Consider the following 18,804-nt stretch of genomic DNA (forward strand, 5'->3'; position numbering starts at 1 on the left):
AATGGTTCAGTCAAGGCGTTCCTGAGATATCGCGTTAACGAGCATTGGACGGACGGACGCACACACGGACAACCCGAAAACATAATCCCTCCAGCCATGGCTATCACCGGAGGAAGCATACAAATGATCAATTCTCGTCAAAAAGGTGTCAAATACAAGTAAAGCGTTAACTAAGGTAGGTGGGACCAACCTGGAGGTATGTGAAATAGCAGAGTCCTTGATTGGCTCGGAGAGGCTGTTTACAGATGAGCCGCGATCTGATTGGACTAAACCTAGCAAGCTTGTCTGAGCTGAGCTGGAGATACTGTTTGATTGCAGTACCGAGACTGCTTTCTGCAGGGATCCACTAGTGGTTTTGATAGTCGACTAATCTGTGAAACCCCTACAAGCCACTGTGTGCTGTGGCCTGATATCGCCTCCTTCATTACAGCAATGCACCGCATCGCTTATTAAGCATCTGCTGGCCTCTTCACTCCAACTCCAACTTCATCTCCCCACATCTTGCTTTCAGTTTGACAGTCATATCATATGTCGTATCACATGCTGCTTCCAGTTTGACAGTCGTCTCTAGCCTCAGGGGTAGAACAAGCTCAACTGAATTAGAGGGAGCTGAATCTGCCCTCTTCAATATTTTCATATCAGAACGATTTGTTGTAAAACTACCATGTAAGGAGGACTAAGGAGGCATGTCTGACGTAAACACAAGGCAATGCATAAAGATCACTGTGGGAACATCAACATGCTCCGTACAAGTTCTACTTTCCCCCAGTTTGGGCAAACTTTGTTCACCCACCAGACCGGCTGGTGGGCCTCACAAACTCACCAGTCGCTGCTATAAAACCCACATTTGACAGGTCCAAGGCCTTTCATTTCCCCACCCCAAATAACATCTATGTATAATGTTACAGATGTGGTCAGAATTTCAACAATTTGGAAACTCCAGCCACCAAAAGAAAAAGTAAACCAGTGTGTGTGTGTGTGTGTGTGTGTGTGTGTGTGTGTGTGTGTGTGTGTAATTAACTACCTATGAAGCAAGAACAAAAACTAAAGCAGCATATGGCCAAATGGCCGGCCTCACCTCTTTACGTTTCTGCAGGAGCAGCTCCAGTCTGTCGTTCGCCCTCTTGGCCACAATTTTGTTCCTCTCTGCCTCATACTGCCGCTGGGTATTGTCCATGTTGATGCTCAAGTTCAGAGCTACATTCACCAGCGCCGTCATTAGCTTCATGGCTGCCAGAGAACACAATGAGTAAGACCAAAATGACCAACGGGACGAGAACGTTCTCATCCAGTGTGATGTATCAAGAAGAGGCACAAGAACCAGTAGATCTGAATAGCCCGGCATCACTCCAATTCAACACATTCACACCTGCACACACACACACCCTTTTACCTGCCAGTGTCGAGGTGTGTCTAAAGGCTCGGACTTGGGAGTCCGACAGTCCGGTGAGGAGGGAGATGACTGTATCCATCATGTATTCATCATAGATGATACTGTACTGACACTGGCGTACCAGCACTGCAATGAACTCACAAAAGCTTGATTTGAACTTCTTCCACTGAGGCCCTGCTATGGTTAGAGGGTAGTCACCACTGTCCTATAGAGGCCACAGAAGAAAGGACAATTATCTTTAAATGCAACTGCGTTATTATGCTACTACAATTAGTTACAACAATATGATATATTCCCCTGCATCAACGTCAGCACAATAAAATCCGATACATTTGTTTTATTTGGCAAAAAGAGATTCTGATTGTGATGTTGTCTTGTCTTAAACGGAACCAAATCTCACGCCTATTAATAGCTCGGGGTGGGCGCTCCGCCCAACTGCGCATGCTCAGAACGGCGCGCAAAGCGCGGTGCTAGAAAAGAGCGTGTGATATTAATAGTTGAAACAACGCTGAGCAGGTTACCTTAATATAACAGCTTTTTAATCAGTTTGATGGTACAGTGGCTTTTAATTCGGAGAATGGCAGCTCTGTTATTCCCACACTGCCCTCTGAAGGCCTGTTCCTATACTATGCATTTTTGGCATCTGCATCATGGAGCGGATTGACAGTGTCAAGTTGCCTGGAACTTTTATGTCCATTCCCTGTACAGCGCGTTCAAATTAATAGTTTTCCGCTGACAAACTAACGCTGTGCTTTTATTGTTTATTGCTTTTATTGCTAGCTTGATTAGCGGCACGATTAGCTACTTCTCTCGTTTAAATAAGTCGAGACAACAACGTCTGGGGATATTTTGAGCTATTTTTCCGAGCGAACCAGTTATAAACACTGCAGAAAGGTAAGCAAAGTAGAGAGTACAAGTAGAAACAGTAAAATAAGGCTGGTATCTGAACATACTAGAGATCGGCATTTCTAGCAAAAACACTATAGTCGAAATTCGCTGGGCCAAAGTCGACTTTTCGTCAAAATTCACCTACGCAAAACGAAATAAATAAATAAATGTGCGAGTCCAATTTTACATGGTCTCCCCTGATTCTAAGTATAGTTGAATCGCTTGGTTTGACCAAGTAAAACAAATTCTATAAGCATTTTATGCAAGGTCTATGGAAAAACGAATGGCAGATGAAATCCCATGGACAGGGAGAGGGGGTGACTTTGGCACTCTTCTTGTCAATAGGCAGCCAGATCTACGTTAACAATGTTAGCATCAGCGTAGCGCCGAGATGGCTCAGGGAACAGTAGACAGAATATCAGCTTTTCTTCATGCAGTAAACAAGCCTTGAAACCTTTTCCTTGTGGCTGAGTGTTGCTGTAATATAGACAGTTTAAGACCATTTCTACTACATGTCTAGAGCTGTCATGTTTCTAGAGCTACTGGGTGCTGCACTGCTGTCTGCTGAGCCTAGAGCCGTTCTGCTCCAGTGCGCACTGCACAGCTCTCGTGCACAGCTCCTACGGCAACGTCACATGGACAAACGGTGTCATTCTTAAAGATACATGCGCAGGTAAAAAAATATATATATATATATATAAATAATAATGAAAAAAACGATTTTCAACTTTCAATAATAAAAGTCGATCTTGATAATAAAAACTATTATTCGCAAATTCGAAATTCGTTGCCCATCCCTAGAAGATACAGGGAAGTGTAGCATTTAGGTGGGGGCACTTTCTCCAATAGTAAAACTACAGAATAGGACTTTAATGGTGAATATGGTATGATCATACCAAAAGAAGTATAATTACCTCATCAAACTCCTCTGTCATTCGTCGGATGATCTCAGAGTTCTGCATGTTGCGGAACATCTCTCCGCTGACCACACCTGGCAAATACAGAAAGAATCATTAGACAGAAGGTCATTTCGTGGATGAAGGCCAACTCCTTGATTCACATAAGCGTATGAAGAGGAGATAAAAAAAATCCCTGATAGCGCTTTCAGACAGACATGGTTCTGGTTCTGGCTCCGGTTCCGTTCTGGAGTCTCAGAACCTTGGTGCTTTCTGGCGAACCAGTTTAACACCAGTTTAAGCGGAACCAAAGTGGGAGGACATTATTCGGTAGTCCTTCTTCAGTTTATTTTTTATTTTTTTAAGTTGATTAATTATTTGGTCTGGCGTTCGAGTGAACCCAGCCTTGGCCCTCTCTTCTGCAAGTTCGGCATATGACTTGCTCTTTCTTGTACTGCTTTCTAGCTTTTCTTGAGATTCGGTAGATGCCTAAATCGCCACTAAACATTTGGTTTCCTCAGGAGACCACTGCAAATTATTTTTCTCCATGTTGTCACTGCCTTCTTCTCCTTCCTGCTCGTTTTCACAGCCTAGAATGAGACACGCCCACTGATGATGTCACGGTTCCCAAGGAAAACCAACTATTTTTTGGTTCTGTGAGAACCAACTTATCAGGTTCCGAACCAATTATTTTTTCGGTCTGAACGCGCCGGCCAGTTCAGATTAGGGTTCTGGAACCGGAACCGGCACGGAGCCCTGCCGGGGTGAAAGCCCTATGTGTGATTTTGTGGAATACACACAATTTCAAACATTTCCCCCTTTCAGTCCAGTAGGGCCAAGCCATGCAGCAGGGTGACTTAAACACACCTTTACATCCCGAGCACTGGATGAAGAAATTGATGAGGTCTAGGAGAGCAACGTCTCTGTCATGTTTGTAGGACTCAATCCAGTCATCAACGACAGACTGTAGGATTACAAAAATAGGCAAATGAATAAATCAGCATTCAATAAAGAAAGGTTGGATTTATAAATGGATCATTTCCTAATAAGGCTGCTATAATCAATAAGTCAATCTCAGTCTCAAACACATCGCTGTTTACCTGCATTGCACTCCTGCCCAGCTTCACCACCTCGAACAGCATCATGTTCTCCATGCCATTCTCCTGGTGGTGGCCATTTATCCGGCCTGCTCCCTTCCCTCCTTTACCCTTCTCCCCTGCTGCCTTCTTCCCCTTCTTCCCTCCCTGGCAAGAAGATACATTATCAGGACAAATAAAAATGGGTTAAGGGCACTAATAAAGTTCAAGAAAGACAAAGCTGCAGTGAATTTAGGCATACGTTTACATGCATGCACAGTGCACACAAATAATTGCATTGAAGAACCAAAACTGTAATTTTGACCGGGAAGTCTTGACCCAGGCCAAGGAGCATTTGTGTCTACCTTTCCTTTGGCTGGGTTTGCAGTCTTGCCATCGGGATCCTCAGAGAAGTCTGTGTCTGATGAAAAACGGGTGTCTGTATCCCTGGTGGGCAAAAACAACTATCAGACACAAGTTCACATCAACCTCAGACTTAATAATGCATAAAAAGTGGAAGCGGCCACTTACTGAGGGAAGGGGAACTCTGACGGTATTTCTGGTGCTGCTATCATTTCTGTAACATCTTCTGGATAACCTCAATGCAGGACTGACTTGAGATCCTCAAAAAATAAAGGACAGGAGAGGTCGCATGTGACCTAGAATGCAATACAGAGTTATTTAGAGAGATACATATGCAGGGGATTTTCAATTTAAACGGAAGAAAAACTACAGATGGCAGTGTAGGAAATCCAAAACATATTTTGGGGGGAACTTTTGCCAACTCTGTCTAAAAAAATTGGGCATTTACAAAATGTTGTGGGCAGACGGTGTATAAATTTGCTAAAGCGCAGTGTGAACAATAGTGCTGTTTGTTTGTGAGTGTGTTCTCCCTTCGTCTTCTTCTGGCAACCAGCTTGCAGGTGCGAGTGTGTGTCAGAAATGGAAATTAAATGAACTGAATCAAAATAAAATGATCAAAATCTTGGGGGCAATTTTTGTCCCTTGAACATCGTTTTTATGAGCAAGATAAAGATAGCAACAATTTTAGCCAGCAACAATTTTTGAGTTAGGTTTTTTCAGGTTTTTTGGGCCATTTTTTTCTAATTTCCTACACTAAAAGATTTATTATGTTCTCAAGCAACAAATCCTCTGTAGTAAGCAAATGTTCCTTTGATGCTGTTGAGAGAGAGAAAAAAATGTTTCACATGGTAACAGGGGGCGGACACAATACTCCTGTCATGCACAGCTGTACGCTCATTGGATCCCTCTCTTTCTCTTCCCCCCCTTGTTCACAGACAACGTCACACAAGGCAGAGCGAAGGGTCTTCCTCAATGACCAAATATGGCAGCACCCTATCCGCCCCATACATATATCTCAACCAATCACAATAAAGTATCAACATCAACAAGAAGCTGTAGGCCACAGAGCAACTATTGCACTGTTGTGATGTGTAAATCAGGGAGATATATACATCAAATGAGAGCAGAATTCATTTTGCAAAACAAAGGTTCTTATTTTGTTCAAAATTCAACAATTTGGATGTTCATCCCTCAATTGTACAGACTGCAGTCAAATAAATGAATAAAACACTCATTGGATAACTGGGATCACTAGAAAAAGCAAACATAAACTCCTCCCATCCTACCAATGTACCCGCTCTGGGTGTGTCTTTCAGTCGTAGTAGTACATACAGTGATGACATACTTTGTGTGTCATTCAGAAATTATAGTAACAGTTACAAGTCTGGGGTAGACTTGTAAAAAAAAACTGTGTGATAAACTTCATAGATAATCATGGCATCCTCTTACTCAGTATCCATATCAGTATCCTGCAAGTACTGCCCATACTATGTGGTCTTATCAACTCTCCATCAATAGCAATCCATTATAAAAAAAATAACTGCTTTTGCACAACAATCAACAACAAAAAGCCACAACAACAAAAGCCACTCATACAATCTTGCAACATGTGCACTAGCCATGTGTGGCTGTGTCATTAGATTTTCTGTTTAAAATTAAAACAGTTTTTAATGACATGAATAGTTCTCTGCTTCCTTGACGATGTGATAACATTGCATGACAAGTCGGCAGGATTTTAGGGGTGTTGACTGAAAAAGTGGCGCCAAACCCCGGCACAGTGTGTCATAAACTTGTTACTGCGATCTGAGAGACCAAGCGACCCCGGATAATTGCAAAATCTGAACCCCACGACGTGGTTTTGTGCAAGGAAACGATGCCACAATTTGCGGCTCGGTTCCCAACAACAACCCCGACAAGGCTACGCTCTTCGACGGCGCCTGTCAAAATTGACACCGGTGCGCTGCTGTTGCTAGCTAGCGCTACTAGGTTAGCTAACCCTAGCCATGAAGATTCTGGCCCCTTTACCCAACCTTAGCTAGTCATATCATACTGCAAGCAAATTAAACATTACACACAATATCAGATATACCGAAATAGAAGGGTGACAGTCTCGTAAAATGCACAAGCTTTGTATATGCGTTTACTGGAACAAGCTACCATTATCTTGCTAACAGTAACGTTAGCCCATAAACAAAACAACGCAAGCTGTAACGTTACTGTACTAGCGCAAGCTAATGTTAGCCAGTCACACAATGGTCACAGTTGTATCCATGAACATTGAATAGCCCTCTAGTATCGACAAAATTGTCCCGTGCTCTTCAAAGATATGACGTTAGCGGGCAACCACAATATGTGGTAAGTAGCCGAAAACAGCTAACACTAGTTAGCGGTGCTAGCAGCTAACGTTACCTAAAAAAAAACATCACGTCCTTGCGTCCTCCATCTTGCCTCGGGAGTTCCAGTAATGTATTGCATAAGCAACAAACACTTTGTTTACAAATATATAAAGTAGCTACATATACGCAACTTGAAAAAGCGAAACGCCCCGTTTCGGCCACGAAAACCACATTTTGTGCAACTATGCAAAAATGCAGTTCATTAGCGAGCTAACAAGGGAAGTAGCCATCTACGGCGAGCTAGCAGATCGACTTGGTTCAGGCAGACATCCGCGCTCTCTGGGCTCAGCCAACGCTAGCCTGGCTAGCGAGCTAACGTTAGCTAGCAAAATACAAATCAACTAACTTCCAGATAGCTCTCCGCCATTTTACAGCTAACTTACCTTGTTGTGAAATTGAGTTGTGGCAGAATCCAAACTTTTACTATTCCTATAAAGACTCTGTCACAATTTCGGTGCAATTGTGTAAAAAGAGTTTGAAAGTCGCGGTCAGAGGCGGTTTCGGACGTTCTCTCACCCCGCTTGCTCCGTAGTTCGGTTTGTTGTTTCGACGACCTGGGGGGAGGAAATACTGGTGCAGAGCTACCACCTAGCGGTCAGAATGACGCCATCACATACACCGTGGATGATCTGACATCTAGTGGAAATTAACGAGAAGTGCAACTTTCAATGAGACGAGTTAGATCCTCAGTTGTCCAGTTGAAATTTTGCAGTTTGCTATGTGGTTTATATATTTGTTTATTATCCTCCTTAGTATGTAGCTAATGTCAAGTTTATTTGTATAGCCCTAGTTCACAAGCATGTCTCAGATGGCTTTACAGATAATGTGTCAAGCTAACTCTAGCTAAGCACTATCAATAAACTCAATTAAAGAATGTTATAAAGTACATAAAAACAAGCAATAAGAGAAGAGGGGGAGGGAGAAGAGAGAGTGGAGATAAGAGGGAGAGAGAGAGAGAGAAGATAGAGAGGGGGAGTGATAGAAGAAAGAGTACCGGTATGTGTTTTGTCCCCTTCCCTTTTATTATGGTAATAGATGAAACAGCAAGGACACAATAATTATCCTCAGAAGTCATTACATGTTTTGCTCTAAACCCCTTGTAGGGGTGGGAAGCATGATACATCACAATATCTATTTAAAATGTTTGAAGGAAGGATACAAAAATGCCTCACTAAAATATTTTCAATCTGTGCAAATTAAGTTTACAGAAAAAATACACATTTCAGTGCATAACAATAACAAGCATAATCAACTTGTTTTATGTAAACCTGGATACATTTCACTGCCTGCGTATTTTAATTAAAAAAAAGCACATTATGGTATCACAATATGGCGCCAGTGTATCGATAGTGTATCACAAGAGGAACTATCACGATATATCAATATTTTTGTTCCACCCCTACCACAGAGTATGTATTTGCTGGTGTCCCAATTCAAATGTAATGTATGTATCCTACTATTACGTTGTAGTGTGTCTGTGCTCACTGATCCTCGCCAGGCCCTTCCAGCTGCTGTGGCAACTGTGCAGGAGCGCACAGTTGCACACACTCTTCCAATCAAGAGGCTACAGCATAAAAACCTGGAGAGCCAGAAAGTCAGTGCCAGTGGGCCACTTTACAGCTTTCATTCTATGTTGGTCAACCTACTGTAGAACTCCTACTTGTGTACCGGGATCGGTAACTTACTTGACTCTCACTTAGAGTGCGGTAAAGTTGACTCTTTAAGATTGTGCTAGTTCTTATTCTATTTCTATTGAAAGGACCACAGTGGAAATAAGCCTTTGGGCTTTATTGTGTTTTTATCCTTTTGATGATTTTTTTTGGCCACTTGTATTTTAATTATCAATAAAGAATCAATTTCAATCAATCAATCAATCAATCAATCAACTCCACTTTATTGGTTCCTGGATTCATCTAACTACTGCTAACTTAACTTGGCATAGTTCTGCCACCTTTACTTAACTGTAACTATTTCATCTAAGTAAATCATTACTTCATTTAAGTAATCATCTTCCTTCCTTGGAAAAATAGTATTTGTGCTGTTTGTAACATTACATTTCATTTTTGTAATAAATACTGATTATTTTGGGAATTTAATTAATCTCTGTCTCCTTTATCCCCCGGTTTATGTTACCTCCTTATCTCCCCTGGTCAACATGGGAATGTAACACCTACTTTGCATCTTAAAACTCATCATAGCGATTATCATAGTTGATCATTTCTTTTTACCACTCAAGAAACATTAGGTCATTTCAATCCTTTTATGGAGAAAGTTATTCATGAATGCCCCAATTTAATTTCATAGACTTCATAACTCTTGCCTCAGTTATGAAGCTCTTTCTCATCTGTAAGTACAAGGCTTCCCCTTGAATTTTCAATTGGTTTCTAAAGAATTCAAAAAGATGAATACCGAAAAACTAGATCAGTGGTTCTCAAAGTGGGGTCTGGGGACCACCAGGGGTCCTTGGGCGCTATTTTTCTAAGAAAGAAAGAATTTTTTTTGAGGCTATTCATACATTTGGGGCAGCCAGAACGACACCCATGACTGAAGCCAACAAAGTTTGAGACCCACTGTTGTAAAACATATTTTCCTCTGTAAAAATGGAGTCACTCAAAGGAAAGTCCAAGGCACTCAAAACATGAATTAGGACATGGCAATATTATCACATAACTATGAATATTTCTTCTTTACAAGTATAGCTTACTTCAATAACAATAATAATACATAATAGGTTGATTTGGTGTCTGCAAAGCTTTCTCAATTAGTCAAAAATCCAACATATTTTGAGTCAAATAATTAATATTTATTTCAAACTCTTCACGACAAAACAGAAATGGCACGATGGAATGGCAAATGAAATACCTTCATGCCAGAATGATTGAAGGTACTAAACTAGAGAGCATCTTGCGATGGGATCATCACACCGGCCGCAAAACACCCATGACCCCAAATGAATTCCGGCTCCCTTGCTCGGACCACACCCATCTTCAAACTCCGCCTTTATTTTCATGTGAACTGCACACCTGTAATGTTTTGTGACTGCATCTTGCATTGTTGAGACGCCATCACGTTCATAAAATCTGTCCAGACAGACAGACTCACAAGGTGAACACAATACCAGTCACACGCTGCTGTGTATGGTAACCAGAGCTGATTTTGTCAGTTATGCAGCAAAACCTTTATGTATAAACTGATATACGTTTGTCAATACGTTTGTCAACACATAACAGCAGACATTGAGAAAAATAAAACTGAGTCTAAAACAGAAAGCACACCAGACAAAACCGATGAGACAAAGAAGTAAAATAAACTGACTGATTCAGAATCCCATGTCCAGTTCAATTGAATTTGGCTAAAATGTGTCAGATAAACGAGACACCATGAGTACATAAACTTGGAGCCCCATAAGTAAATCAATTGGGAGAAAGGCACCTCTGGCAAGAAACACCGGCAAATGGGAATTACAATCTACTACTACTGTCTATTTACAAGTGTCAGTACTCATTCATGGTGTAGTGTTACTGTGTAATAAACAATTAACAAAAAATATTAATCATCTCTGATTGTGAAAATAGTTGTCTTAAGACATTTTGTACATTCCCTCATTCTCATATACATACAAACACAATGGTCCTTAAATATAATATAATACAAACCTATGTACATTTTTTTTTTTTTTAGATAATCACAAAATCAGAGGTGAGGAAGCAGCATTGAGTTTAGCTTGGGGCAGAGTCCCTGTTAAGCGATGTAGGTCTTGACTTTCTGTGTTATGGCTCCACAGCAGATTGGACACTTACTGAGTGACTCTGAACACTCCTTGCAAGTGACGAGATGGCCACAGGGGATGAAGACAATACAGATGTCTCTGTCCATGCACACTTTGCACTGTTTTTCCCTCTGCAGCTTCCGTAGTTTCTCCAGTGGGTCCTCATCTGCAAAACAAGAGGCTCATTTGCAATCAATCATTTTCACTGTGGATTAACACAGTTGGGTCTTGGCTGCACCGTAACAAGAGAACCTACAGACTAGTTTGAGATAAAAAATAAAAAATAAAAATAAAGCAGCAGATGTTTCAATCTGTTGGCTCCTCGCTAATGCTTGGGCTTTACTTTACATGCTCAACTAGTTGTTCATGCTATGAACCTGACTCTGCAGTGTACAGTATGCATCTGTGAGACATGTACCTTTTTCCTCTGCCATGGCAGCATCACTGTCTGGAGTTGGGTGGAGGCAGTCCTGCAAAAGTGCCTCCAGGCTGGAGTAACCCGCCCCCGTTCTGATGGCCTTCTCCAGCATGGTCTTCTCCACCACAGCAGGCTCCAGACCCATCCCTATGGCCCTCTGAGCCATGGCTGACTGCAGCACATCTGGATGTACACACAAAAAGAGTAAATCAATGGGAACAAATATACTACATATTTTCTTTTTTTTTAAACAAGATACATTATGTTCTTAGTTGACTGCAGGGATTTTAAAGAAGTTTACCGTTCTGATGGCCTGAAAATCCATTCTGATGACTTGGAGTCTAGAAACAAATCAAGAATTTGATATTGTTACTACATTTTATCGCAGCAGCATTACTTAATCAAAAAGATGAATAAGAACATGGATAATGTATACTTCTTCATCATCCAACTCAAGTTTGTGTATGTGGGAAACATTCATTTCAGAAATAATGGAAGTAAAGCGAACGCTCATGAGTGACATCACTACGGGTAACAAGTTTTGATGAATGACTGTGTTGACCCACCCAAAAAACAACAAATGGACACCATTGAGCGATATCATTTTAAGCTTCAGCATGCATTCTTTAATCATGATCTTCTTTCATCTGATAAATGCAAATAATGCCTTAATCAGAAAAAGTCAATTCCCCACCCCCCAATCATATGGTTCAGATGCGTCATAGGACCGTGTGACAGTGACGCTCACCATCACTGGGTGTGTACATGGTGGGGACATATGAATCAGAATGCACACAGCACTGTTTCACATGCTTCATAGGACTGTGTGCATCACTGGGTGTAGATCAGGGATGGGCAACTTTGATGATAGAGAGGGCCACAAAAAAAATTCCTCGCTACCAGAGGGCCAGAGTTTGCTGAGGGCTGGGGGCCGAACGGCGACAGCGCGGAAAATTTGGGGCATTTGAAGCCAGGTTTAGAGGAATAACTCATTTTAAAATAACGGTTGTTGTGATGTCATTATTGAGTCTTAACCAAAACATATTTGATCCTTTTCTCACTCACTCCTATGTCACCACCTGCTCTCCCTGCAGGGCTTGAAATTCACTTTTTTGACCACCTGCCAATATGGCTGCTAGATTTTAAAGTTACCAGCCAATTACAATTTCCACTAGCCAAAATGTTTTTCTTGAAATAAACCAGAATATGAGTGGGTTAATTTAAGCATATCAGTAAGTGGCCCGGGATTCTCAAAGCCTGTGTTGAGGGTCACACAAGAACAAAAAATGCACTCTTGAAACTAAATAAATCCAAAACCAACGAGTTAATTATTTAAAATTTTACTTCAATGTAGAACAGTCATTTCTTACACATGAGATTACTTTTAGCCTTTTAGTCATGAAGATGATTGAAAGATATTCCATATTCCAGACTGAAATGTTATAACAGAAGTGGAGTATTGGCCAGAATGACATGAACATTTGGACACTTATTCAGCGGGTATTTTGCAAGCTGTTCAGGTGCACTCTAATTTTTGTTTGTTTGTTTTTTGTTTTTTTGCAATTCCAGCGCGGGCCACACAGGGGGCACTCGGGCCACACAGGGGGCGCTCGGGCCACACAGGGGGCGCTCGGGCCGCCGGTTGCCCACCCCTGATGGAGATGGTGGGGACATATGAATCAGAATGCTCACAGTACTGTTTCACATGCTTCATAGGACTGTGTGCATCACTGGGTATAGGTGGTGGGGACATGAATCAGAATGCTTACAGCGCTGTTTCTTCGTGGGTCTTGCAGCTGGATGTTACTGACAAACTCCTGACCCTTCTCTGCTAACAGGAAACTGCATCTGGTTAAGAAAAAGATGTAACAAAGGTCTTAAGAAAATAGGCAATCATTAAAGTCATTCAGTGTGTGTGTGTGTGTGTGTGTGTGTGTGTGTGTGTGTGCGCGTGTGTGTGCGAGGGAGAGGAGAGAGCATCCTGGTTGTTCTTACCCAGGATAGTGTTTGGCATGTTCTTCCCATGGGTCCTCCTCAGGCTGCCAGCTTTTTACACCTCCACCACAGCGGAAACACAAAACCCTGTCTCCTGCCCCTGCAAGGACACACACTATTTCAACCTGCCTGCAATCACTGAGCTGATCAAAGACGAAATAACGCACACAACAGAAATCACAGCGATTACACACAGTGACTGAGGAGGTGACAATAAAAGAACAAAGAAGCAGTAATGAAACATGATCGTAGCCCAATGGAGCGTTATCACCGTAGTTGATGTAACCATTTTGGAACATTGTTTGTGTGTGTGTGTGTGTGTGTGTGTGTGTGTGTGTGTGTGTGTGTGTTTAGCAATGTGTGTGTGTGTGTGTGTGTGTGTGTTTAGCACAACCCATCCATGGCAACTTGAGCTTGCTAAAATATGACATTAAGACATAGCCCTGAGTACAGTATATTGATTTGTACACAAATTTCTACTTGATTAGGTACAATATTTGTTATAATATATATTATATTATAATATTTGTCAATACGGTAGTTGGTCTATATCAGCATCTTGGGGGTACCTTGTTGAAGGGGATATTACTAACAACTCAAATATGTTATTTCCCCCCCCTCTTCCTCCTCTGTACCTGTGCTGTAGAAGCCAGCTCTGGCAAGTCTCTCGTGGTCAATGGGGTGCTGGACACCTGCAAAGCTGTTAAGCCTCTCCTCGAAGCTCTCCATGGGGACATGGGGTCTTGTGTGTGGTCTGCTGCTCCCCTCCTCCTCCTCCTCTGTACCTCCCCGGCACGGGACGTTGCCCACATCATGCCCGAGGATGAAGAAGCAGTAGGGGAAATGTTTGGCATGCTCTCCCCAGGCCAAGTCCCCCGCTTCCCAGCCCCCCAGCATGCCTCCACAGCAGAAACACTGCACCTGGTCCCTCTCGCCCAGGTAGAAGAGGCCAGCTTGAGCCAGGTCTCGGGGCCTCGCGGGGGCAGCGGAGGGCCACGAGGAGAAGGTCCGAAGCCGGGCATCCTCGCTGGTCATGTGAGGGGCCATAGGGTAAGTGGACTCATCAACCACCTCTCCTGTTCTCAAACGAAATTCCATGTCCTCTACTTCCTCGTTGTAGGGGGAGCCGTTAGTCAGTCTGGCCTCAGCACTTGGATTAAAACTGGCACGATGGGTGCAGCTGAGGAACTTGCATGATGGGGAAACCTATGGAATAATGAAAATTAAGATTGAGTCATTTAGTGCAGTGGGAAAAGAAAAACATTTGCACTTTTCTTTGACCAGCATCATTACCTCTTTGTGCCTCTCTACAGGTGTGTCTCCCCCACACCAGTTTTCCACAGTCTTCTGGCAGCTGAAGCAGCGGACGCGGTCAGCCTGGCCTGTGAAATAGAAGCCGGCGCGGGCCAGTCTCTCTGCTGACACCTGCTGGGCCAGGCCGGAGCCACGGAACGAGTCCAGGCGACTGTTCATTAGGGACCAGTCAACACAGTGGTCTGGCTCCAAGTCACTGTCTTGTCTGAGATAAGACATGCTAGCACCAGGCTGGGTACTGCTGAGAAGATGGACTTGATGGGACAGAATGCCTGTAGAGAAAAGAAAAAGACAAAATAGGATATTATAGCTAAAGGGTATTATTTATATATATATGCATTTTGAAAGTATTGCTTTCAAGTATTGCTAAGAAAAAAAAGTTAAACATGTGAAATCATATATTGCTAAATCTATTAACATTTAACCTATGAAAAACGCAAACCAAATAGTTAATAGTCTATAGCAGACATAAGATCTATTTCAGTGATGAAAAATTGTTAATGTAAAATCAGACAACTTCACTGAGTTAAATGGATTTCCTAGTCTGGCTCATGGAAGTATTATATTATCTAGTCTACAGAATTCAAGTTTCTTGGTGGGGGCACTGTGCCTTTAAGAGTAGCAGCCTGGTTGTGGTCACGTGGAGGCATGGATGCTCCATGTGAGGGATGGAACTGGGGAGACAGGATTGGCTCACATGCTCAGCACAAGGTAGTACACACCCATAGCAAACAACCAATGACGCACTGCGAGCATTATGCATAGGGATTCCAACAACTCTTCATGAAGCAGGATATAAGCGAATAATATTGATGTTTATGCACCTCACACAGGATAGGTCTAATACATACAATTATCTAACGTTACATACTACTAAAATAAATCTAGCATATATTACGAAGGAGTGATGTACTGTGTCAATAAGCAAGACACAGCATGTTGCAAAACAGTGTGGTTAGGTAGGTGTGTCAGTAAGGTATGCCACTTTCACACATATCATCATCAGTATATAAATGGGAGCTGGGGCTCTGTCTCTCTGTCCCACTGTGATTGTCCCACTGTGATGTCTTAAATCCCACTGTGACATCAGTGATGTCATAAATCCCACTGTGACATCATCAGTGATGTCATAAATCCCACTGATGACAGCATCAGTGATGCTGGTCTCACTGGCCACACAGCAGCCGAGTTGTGGGCAAGGCCGCGCAGCGGCCGAGCTGCGAATGTGGGCTGCAGGAGCAGCTCAGCGAGCTGCAGGACTGCAGGAATGGAGCGCGCGTACAATCTCTCAGAGGGAGGACCTTTTTCCACAATAAGGCTCCAAAACAAAAAATATTAAAATTACTCAAACTGCATTCCAAAGAATAAAGCAATATTGAAATTGTATCTAAGTTATGTAGGCTACCAGTATTCATTTAACAGCTACGCTACATGCGCTCGATTCCAAGGGTGGAGACTCTGGAGATCCCATCACTTACTCTGGACATGATGCGCCACTTGTACTTACTCCCCCACTTATATTCACCTTATGTTCAGACCTTACAGTGGTATCCACTGTTAGCCAGGTCAGATAAGAGCAGTTTCTTGTAAAACATACCTGGACTCCAACAAAGACAGCTTCTGATAGTTTTCTCTCCTCCGAGTTCGCTCGAGCCACTAACGTCAACACTTATATAGCCGCCAGGAAGGATTTATGACATCACTGATGACATCACAATTGCTCAAGTGACATCACTGATGACATCACAATTGCTCAAGTGACATCACTGATGACATCATGATGACATCATCACTGATGACATCATCACTGATGACATGTCGATGTGAACCACACAAAGGTCGATGTGAACCGACCTTTGAACTGCCAATGGTATCAAGATAAGGTATTCTTTGAATAAAACAATCGTTAACTGTGTTACTTTGACAGATCTAAACGAAATGCAGGTATAGTTTTGTGTTTAATATAGAGGCCTAAATGGTGATCTACTTCGCCCAATATAGCTGCAGCCGCCAGCACACAAAGTTGGAGATGCGGTGTTACATTTGTGCATGTGATGGCTGGTCAGACCATGGGTCAGACTGTATTGACTGCCCCTGCACAATCTGGAAAGGTCACACGGCTTTGAGTCAAACAATGCACGGGGCGGCATAACGTGAACAAACCTAACGTAAGCTACATTCCGGGATTCTGACAGCTAACGATGAAAACAACTCCGCTATCTGCATTTGACAGCTGACATCTAACGTTAGCAATGCATGGTGCCAGTGCCGTGGTCATATAATTGTAGAAAGTTGCTAAATGCAGTTACTTTTATAATATCCAACTATCTGGGCAACAGATAGTCAACTTGACCTTTGATCAGTGTTGTTGTTGCTGTAATGTCAGGGAATAGCGTTAAATAGAAATAAACGGCTAACGTTAGCTAACAGCTAGCTAACGTAAGGTAATAGCGTATGGTTAAAAAGTTACTGGATGGACTATCAAATCAAAGCTCGGAAACTTACCTTTAGATAACTAAAAGCCAGTTATTTCACTAATAAGTCCCCCTTCTGAGTTGTGTCCTTTTAAACTGGAGAAACCACAGTCACAGCGAACTGCTTACTTGACGTGACCTCCCTTTCAGGAAGTGAAGGGAGTCAGTGTTGACTACTGCGCATCTCTTTACGCGCATTCCCAACTGACGAGAGGAAACAACGCGTTGCAACAACTACTAGTTTCGGAACCATGATGGGAATACAATACCAAGGGATTTTTTTTATTTTGTTTCTCATTAAGAGAACATCAATAGAAAACAGAACAAGTTTACAAACTGGTGCTTTCCCTTGAATAACCAAATCAGACATAAGCTTATTTTCACATCCACGCAACACCCTTGCCAGCATTTCCAAAAAAGTTAAACGCTTGAAAGGCTCGCCCTTCTTGTCCAGTCACTGTCAATCAATAAATGAAAATGACAGGCTACATTTCTGACTAAAATGATAGAGGACCATATCAGTCACAATTAATTAAATAAATAAATAAATACATAAATATCAGTAGAATAGATAATTGCATAAATACACATGAACACAATCCATCAACTGCATACCACTGATCATGTCATGCCCCAGTAATCGTCGAATGATGTCATGCCCAAGTGATGATGTCAGTGACTTGGACAACTATTTTGAATACCATATCAGTGGTGTAAGGGATCAGTTCGTCCCAGGCGTGGGCAAGAGACGCAGTGGCCCTGTGAAGAGGATCTGGATTATGAGCCCCCTGAGCTCTTGGGCCCCTGGGCCTGGGTCCGGTAGGCCCGTTCGGTAATACATCCCTGACTCAGCAGTGAATTAAAGTGTTACAATAACAAACATGGGGGGAAACAGAGTACTGCAGGAATGAGTCCGGAAGACCTGGATGCTAACACTTCCGGTAACACAAGTTTATGAACAGCGAACTTTGTGTTCAGCAAGATAATCTTGAGAAAAATGTCTGAGGGGAGGCCCACATTCCCAGACTTTGAAAACCCCTACAAAGTTTGCTGTTTCATACACTTTTGTTAACCACAGACCTTATTTAATGCACATTTCCCATACAAAAATCCCATTGACTTTAGACTTGGGAAGTGGAGCTAGCATGACTAGCTGAGTTGGCCCACAAAAACACGTATCCCTGCGGTACATACTCTCTGTACAGAGGGTATTATAATAAGAGTCTTATAATAAGACATGTGACAGAGCTGATGGTTGGCCCTTTGAATAAAGTGAAGAAAAGGGGAGGAATTGTCCAGGATATGAAACAAGAAAGACTATTACCCCAATCATGAATTCTGACAACAGGTTTATTAAAAAAAAAGAATAAAAAAGTAGGCGTAAATAAAATGTCCATGGATGCATTGCCTTCAAGGAACACTGTCTATTTTCAACCATATCTCTATATATTTGAAATCGAGATAGTGTGAAAAACAATTATTTTTTTATGTTCTCTGCATCTCTGGGGCGCAGCTTGAAAATCTGTTGTACGACCGCGAACCAGTGACGTCATTGGTTCTTGTGTAACCGAATGACTGTAAGTCCTCGTAAGTTCTGAGTGGTAGTGATTGGGTTGGTTAAACTCACTCCCCTGTATAAAGGCCCCTTAATCAGCTCCACCAAGAAGCTGGGCCGGATGGATTCGGTGTTGAATTTGAGAAGAAATTCTGCTGCATTCTTGCTCCGCTCCTCCTTAGAATGACATCCAGCTCTAAGGAGGACAAAGTCTTGCCTAAAACACTATATGAGGCTAACATTTCCCTCATTTTAAAAAAGGGGAAG

The 18,804-nt window shown here is 42.3% G+C and overlaps 2 protein-coding genes across 2 annotated transcripts in view; both read right to left on the reverse strand.

Annotated features, from left to right (window-relative positions):
• stag2b (STAG2 cohesin complex component b) overlaps positions 1-7,536 on the reverse strand; it is a 30,002-nt gene extending 22,466 nt beyond the window's left edge. The window contains exons 1-8 of the mRNA XM_083652399.1: positions 7,396-7,536; positions 4,785-4,912; positions 4,619-4,700; positions 4,278-4,421; positions 4,045-4,141; positions 3,196-3,272; positions 1,394-1,598; positions 1,079-1,230 (exon numbers count right to left, since the gene is read on the reverse strand). Coding sequence (XP_083508525.1) covers positions 1,079-1,230; positions 1,394-1,598; positions 3,196-3,272; positions 4,045-4,141; positions 4,278-4,421; positions 4,619-4,700; positions 4,785-4,828 — 801 coding nt within the window. The 5' untranslated portion in view covers positions 4,829-4,912; positions 7,396-7,536. The remainder of the gene's footprint in view (positions 1-1,078; positions 1,231-1,393; positions 1,599-3,195; positions 3,273-4,044; positions 4,142-4,277; positions 4,422-4,618; positions 4,701-4,784; positions 4,913-7,395) is intronic.
• A 2,273-nt stretch (positions 7,537-9,809) lies between these two features.
• On the reverse strand, positions 9,810-17,135 carry xiap (X-linked inhibitor of apoptosis). The gene is made up of 8 exons (XM_083652417.1): positions 17,014-17,135; positions 14,488-14,780; positions 13,830-14,400; positions 13,195-13,294; positions 12,969-13,047; positions 11,501-11,540; positions 11,200-11,382; positions 9,810-10,947 (listed from the first exon to the last, which is right to left on the reverse strand). The coding sequence occupies exons 2-8, from the start codon at positions 14,725-14,727 to the stop codon at positions 10,754-10,756; spliced, it is 1,407 nt and encodes a 468-aa protein (XP_083508543.1). The 5' UTR covers positions 14,728-14,780; positions 17,014-17,135; the 3' UTR covers positions 9,810-10,753.
• Between the last annotated feature and the right edge of the window lie 1,669 nt (positions 17,136-18,804).

The sequence above is a fragment of the Poromitra crassiceps genome, assembly GCF_964638095.1.
Source record: "Poromitra crassiceps genome assembly, chromosome: 15".
NCBI lineage: Eukaryota > Metazoa > Chordata > Actinopteri > Beryciformes > Melamphaidae > Poromitra > Poromitra crassiceps.